At 32.1% G+C, this 5,624-nt stretch overlaps 2 protein-coding genes across 2 annotated transcripts; both read right to left on the minus strand.

Annotated features, from left to right (window-relative positions):
• Positions 1-512: 512 nt before the first annotated feature.
• LOC116106045 (ankyrin repeat-containing protein NPR4-like) lies at positions 513-3,751 on the minus strand. The gene is made up of 4 exons (XM_031392409.1): positions 3,741-3,751; positions 2,976-3,049; positions 1,875-2,317; positions 513-1,427 (listed from the first exon to the last, which is right to left on the minus strand). The coding sequence occupies exons 3-4, from the start codon at positions 2,022-2,024 to the stop codon at positions 666-668; spliced, it is 912 nt and encodes a 303-aa protein (XP_031248269.1). The 5' UTR covers positions 2,025-2,317; positions 2,976-3,049; positions 3,741-3,751; the 3' UTR covers positions 513-665.
• Positions 3,752-4,213: 462 nt separating this feature from the next.
• LOC116106015 lies at positions 4,214-5,061 on the minus strand. The gene is made up of 3 exons (XM_031392376.1): positions 4,722-5,061; positions 4,606-4,633; positions 4,214-4,504 (listed from the first exon to the last, which is right to left on the minus strand). Exons 1-3 carry the CDS (start codon positions 5,052-5,054, stop codon positions 4,311-4,313), a joined length of 555 nt encoding a protein of 184 aa, XP_031248236.1. The 5' UTR covers positions 5,055-5,061; the 3' UTR covers positions 4,214-4,310.
• Between the last annotated feature and the right edge of the window lie 563 nt (positions 5,062-5,624).

Genomic DNA, 5,624 nt, shown 5'->3' on the forward strand with positions numbered 1-5,624 from the left:
TTTTCTCTCCCAACTCTTCTCTGCGATTTTTCTTGAAATTCTACAGTGATACATAAAATTTTAAAAATCCTTGTCCATTGTTCATCATCTAAGTTCAACTCGTCCTCGTCTTCCTCCCCCTGTCTATTATTGAAAAAAAAAAAAAAAAAAACAACTTAAAACAATATTTATCTGTCTATCTTCCCTCTTCTCTTTCATTTTCAAAACAAAAACAAACAATTATAATATTAATACAAAGTTTCTTTATTGTTTATCGATCTTAATTCATAACACCAATGAATTTCTTTATTGTTTTATCGTTGCCTGAATAACAGAGGTGAAAGCAATAGAAAAGACTTCATGTTAGATAATGGATTTTGAAGAGAGGAAACTTTTTTTTGTCACTGTTTTGGTATTGTGGGAATGTAGAAAATTGCATTTTGATTGTGGATGAAAGAAAAAAAAACCATTAACAGTAAATCTTAGCTAAAGAATTTATTAGCGCCACATGTCAAAGGAATGTAAAAAGTTCGAGTAAAACTTAGGTCAGGAAATGATCCTAATCCATTAAAAAATTGCAACGTAGCAATGTTTTTAGAGTTTTTCCTATCATCAATTGACAATACAATACAAATTATTAGTGATGCAGATCCACTTTGAAGGCGAAGGCAGCTAGAACAGGACGATCAAACAATATTTTGTTTGCTAGATTGGGGAGGAGTATCAGTACGGTAACGGCAACACCAACAGCAATAACAACGGGCAGCAAAGCAAGAGACTAATTTCAATATTATTTTCTTACTTTTCTTGTACCACGCTCTTAACCTTTCGGAAATGCCTAGAAGACATCTTCTTATCATGCGGGAAATTTCGGGGCCGTATGTGGAAAAAAGAAAGTCGCGTAGGAGGGGATACTGCCAAGAGAAAAACAAGAACAGAGGCACTGAAGCTGATGCATACACTAAATAAAGGATCCAATAACCCTTTCTGTCACCAAACACCAGATAAACAGTGGAACAAAAGGCTACCATAAGCGCTGTCAGAGAGAGGAACAACATAACAAGACCCCACATAAACTTTGTTGGAACAGAGTAAAGAAAATCATGTTCGGAATACCGCGCAGTGAGAACAGAAAAAAATATTATGATGGCAGCAACTGATGAGAACAGAGAAATTGAATCTGAAACGGCAAATATCTTGAAGGATGCCCGTTTGTGAAAAGTTGGTCGACCATCATCGCTGTAGTCACCTGGTACTGTGATGGCTGCTGCAAATACTATAGTGGCAATGAGTGCCGCAGCAAGTGAGAATGAGGTTGCAGAATCTTTCATCCATTTCTGACCTTCTTTGACAAGTCCTTTATGTTCTTCCATAAATACCATTCGTGGAGTTTCTCCTTTAGAATTTTTTTCCTCTTTGTAATCAGGCGGCACAAGTTTCTCCACTTCCTATATAAAAGATAAAATCCATAATTAACTGTCTTATACCATCTTAATATATTTGATATAGTATTAGGTGTATGCAATGAGTAAGCTTAAATTTCTTTAACAAACTAATGAAAGTAATTTAAATAAAATCATTTAATACCTGAACTTAAAGTGTTAATTATAGCATCATAAATAAAAAAAGTATGCAAGTATGCAGTGATTCAATATTTAGTCTAATAGTTACATTCACAAATACACGAAAGAAGAACACTCAGAATAGATCCATATACACCCGACATTCATATAAAATTTGGATTTTATTTTTCTAGTTGAAATATGAGGAATCAAACTTAACTTTTAACTATGATATATACCATAATAAATTACTACTTGAACTAGAAGATAAAAGCTTGACTAGAAGGTAAAGCCCTAATACCAGCCTTGTATCACTATATATAAAAGTCTTACCTTGTACCATTGTAACTCATGTTGCATCTGTATAGCTGCACTAGGAATGCGGTTTAGTTGACTTTTGGGTGCCAAATTTCCTGCCAAGTGCAAGATATTGTTCTTGTCAATGTCTTGAGACATCAATAATAATTCTTTACGACCACTCATATGATATATGAGTTGGAATACATTTTCTCGACGCTGCAGAACTGCCAAATGGAATATATTATGATTCTTTTCATTTGTAAACCAGATTGCATCAGGAAATGAATCTATAATCACTTCCACAACTTCGGAAATCCCCAATTCTGCTGCTAAAAGGAAGGCTTGTTTTAGGATTGAGGAAGATCTTCCGTAGTTGTCTTGATTCTCTATAATTTCCTTGCACAGTTGTTTGACAAGTAGAAGTGCTTGGTGATGCGTCGACTTTGTCTTTCCTTTTTCCTTCTTATAACATACAACTGCAAATTAAATAGACTCAACAATGAAATAACTATGTTGCCGGGTAGAATATTGCAAGTCAGAAGAAAACAATTTATTGAACTCTCACAAAATATGAGTCCATTTAAACCTTACTGCTGACTCCTAGTACGAGGTTATAGAAATCACTTTATTTTCTCAAATATCCAATGTTTTCAGAAAATTTTAAGGGAGGAAAAAAAAAAAAACTCCCCTAAAATTTTTAAAAGCCACTAAAATGCATTTAAGAAAAAGAGAATATATTCTTATAAAGAGGTGAGTAATATTTTCTCAAAATAATGGATGTTGAAAATTTTAATCATCCTTTACGGGGTTGAATTTTTGTTTAGCTAACACCACAAAATGTTTTTGAAAGCTGCCTGAAGGAGTTTTTCAAATTCAAATAATTTAATGAACGGATTCTCTTAGGATGCCAATTACTAAATACCCTCATGAAACAACATAAATTGTGAAATAAATTTATATTAATAATAATTTAAACTTAAAAAAGAAAATTGGTTGTGTCATTGGACAATAAGCATTAGCCGATCTATTAAATTAAAAAATTTCAAATGCGCTATTCTTATATCAGTTGAATAACAGAGATATTCATGAGTTATTGGCTGATAGAAGATTACTAATTATGAAATATATACTCACACTTGAATAATTGGTAAAACTTAGGCTTTTCCCCTTTTTCTGCCGGAATTGCAGACGGCTTTCGTGCTATTGCACTCCATAATAACAAAGATAGTCATGAGAGATCTGATAATAGCAGCAGTGGTGGAACTTGGAAATTTTACATTATTTTCCATTAAAAATTTATGAAAGATTATAAATAATTACATAATATATATGAATTTGACCAAGTCAAAACCTTATCAAGTAAGTCTAATATTATTATTGATTTTTGTAAAACTTTTAATATTAGAATTATAATAATCAAGTGAGAGTAAATTAAAATATTATGAATAAAGATAAATTAAAAGCTAATATTACAAATAAAAACAATCCATATCACAAATTAATTGATTTTTATATAAATAAATATGAAAATATTGAAAACTAAATAAGTGTTGCATTGATGTAACAAAAAGTTCGTTTTTTTTTTTTTTTTTTTTTTGTTGTTTTTTTTTCAAAAGTGTTAGACACTTAACTCAAAAATAAGGAATTTAACATGATATTTATGTTTCAAAATGTATAAAATCTTTCTTCATTCATACACAAAATCATTTTCACCAATTTTTTGTTTAGAAGTACAAAAAATTAATCTTCTTTATTTATTTTGTAAAATAGTTTTAGAAATGAATTTGTAAATCGGCTAGATGAACTTAAAATATTTCTCAATGTTTTATAAAGAAATTGTATTCACCTCCTAAAGTTCCATCCTAGTTCTGTATTCAGTAATTATGAATATATACTCACGTTTATAATCTTTGAAGAATTGCAAAAACTTTCGCTTTGTATTTGTCCACTCCGAATGCAGACGGCTTTCTCTATGTACTCAAAGAGACTCACCAGTAGGTAACTGCTCTTTGTAGCTAAATTTCCATGTTTTTAAGCAATTTTGTGCAAACGAACATAATGAGGGCAGAAAAATGGCTTAAAATATGCATCAATATAGTAATGAAACTTGCAGTACTAACTAAGTTTCTAATTGGCAATGCATTGAATGCATGAAAAATATATATCTTACCATAAATCCAGATATAAGCGAATTTAGGAAAGAAACACCAGATTATCACTAAAACGTGTTGAATCTACATAAAGTTCAAGTAACTGTCGCTGAATTGCATAAAATATTAATCATCTTCTTTTGGCCATGTCGAGCTGCCTCAATCAAAGGTATTCTTTTAAAATGTTTGAATCGAATTAAGTTAGAATTTACTTTCATCAATATCATGGGGCTGCTGGAGATTGCCAACGATCGCTGCAACGGAAAGAATCGTGTTGCCCTCGTTATTTTCTGTGCCAGTTGATCCATTGACATCCCCTTTAATAGATACTCGACATATGGTTGGCCTTGCCTGTCCCAACAGCTACATGAAGAGCTGTGTCAAAATTTACCGTGATCCGGGCTTTTAATGCATCTTTATCTTTATCACAGAGCGTTCGTACAGCTTCCAGGTTGCCTTCGAGTATAGCTTTATATAACAGCAAGTATTTCTTACATTCCGCTTCAACTTCTTCTGCAATAAAAACAAAGAGAAAATTTTCATACTTGTTTTAATTTGGCTGGCTGGATTGTTTATTTACTACTGAAATTTTATTTTAAGTTCGTACTACTTACTCCTTTCCTTATCTGGTAATATGGTAGGCTGTGATGAAGAAGAGACGATTAGTTGTAATGAAGAAGAGACGATAAGTTGTAATGAAGAAGAGATATTGTAGTTTGGCAGCGCGTACCTGTGTATTGCCTTGGAACTCTTCTTTCAAAGTGTTCCATGCTTCTTTCGCCGTCTTAACTTTATAAATTTTTGAACAAATGTTATCATCCACCGCTTGTTGAAGGATGTAAAGTGCTGCTGCATTTTTCTGCCAACTTGCTTTCAACTGCTTTCGTAACCAATCTGGAGTGAAGCTGGTGATCTCTGGGATAGAGAGTTCTTCATTAACAATGTCCCATAAGTCTTGGGAGAAAAAATATGTCTCCATCTTAGTACTCCATATATCATATTTTTCCCCAGTAAAGATGGGGATAGGAAGAGTAGGTGGATTTGAATTCCCTTTGGCCATCATAAGGGATTGAATGTTTAGCCTTGAACCCAACACCTCGCCAATGTATATATATATTGATGGACAGGGCTCTTCTACCAAATGGGATTACCGGATTAGCATTTGGTAGCTGATTGGTTGGTAATTACCCGAAAGAATGTGTGAAAGGGTTGATATGCATTGTGCATTTGTGATGGCTATATCCTTTTAAAATAATTGCAAATCATAAAAGTTGAAGTCTTAATGCAAAGTTGGAGTTACCGAAAAAAAAAAAAAGTTTCATTTTGTATAGATATAATTATTCTTGTCATGAATTTCTTCATTTTATAGATATAATTTGCATAAATACTTGGATGATTTTCATTTGTTAATACAAGAAAACATAAGTAAAGGGTCAACTAGTGTCATGTGTGAACATTTTATAGATATAATTTGCATAAACACTTCGACACACTTTAATGGAGATAACCATTCACATAAGTAAAGATTTTGTAATCTACACTATCCTTTAATTTATAAGGAAGAACAAAATCTTTTTCTATCAAGTCTTGGTCAACACTCGCCATATTTCAATATTTGATTTATTTGTATTGT

The sequence above is a fragment of the Pistacia vera genome, unplaced genomic scaffold, assembly GCF_008641045.1.
Source record: "Pistacia vera cultivar Batoury unplaced genomic scaffold, PisVer_v2 Contig508, whole genome shotgun sequence".
In the NCBI taxonomy this organism is placed as follows: Eukaryota; Viridiplantae; Streptophyta; class Magnoliopsida; order Sapindales; family Anacardiaceae; genus Pistacia; species Pistacia vera.

Coding starts and splice junctions, on each gene's coding strand:
- LOC116106045 (XM_031392409.1), bottom strand. CDS start 2,024: ATGAGTGGTCGTAAAGAATTATTATTGATGTCTCAAGACATTGACAAG. Junction 1,428..1,874: donor ATGAGTTACAATGGTACAAG/GTAAGACTTTTA, acceptor TCTTTTATATAG/GAAGTGGAGAAACTTGTGCC.
- LOC116106015 (XM_031392376.1), bottom strand. CDS start 5,054: ATGATGGCCAAAGGGAATTCAAATCCACCTACTCTTCCTATCCCCATC. Junction 4,634..4,721: donor AGTTCCAAGGCAATACACAG/GTACGCGCTGCC, acceptor TCTTCATCACAG/CCTACCATATTACCAGATAA. Junction 4,505..4,605: donor ATTACCAGATAAGGAAAGGA/GTAAGTAGTACG, acceptor TTTTTATTGCAG/AAGAAGTTGAAGCGGAATGT.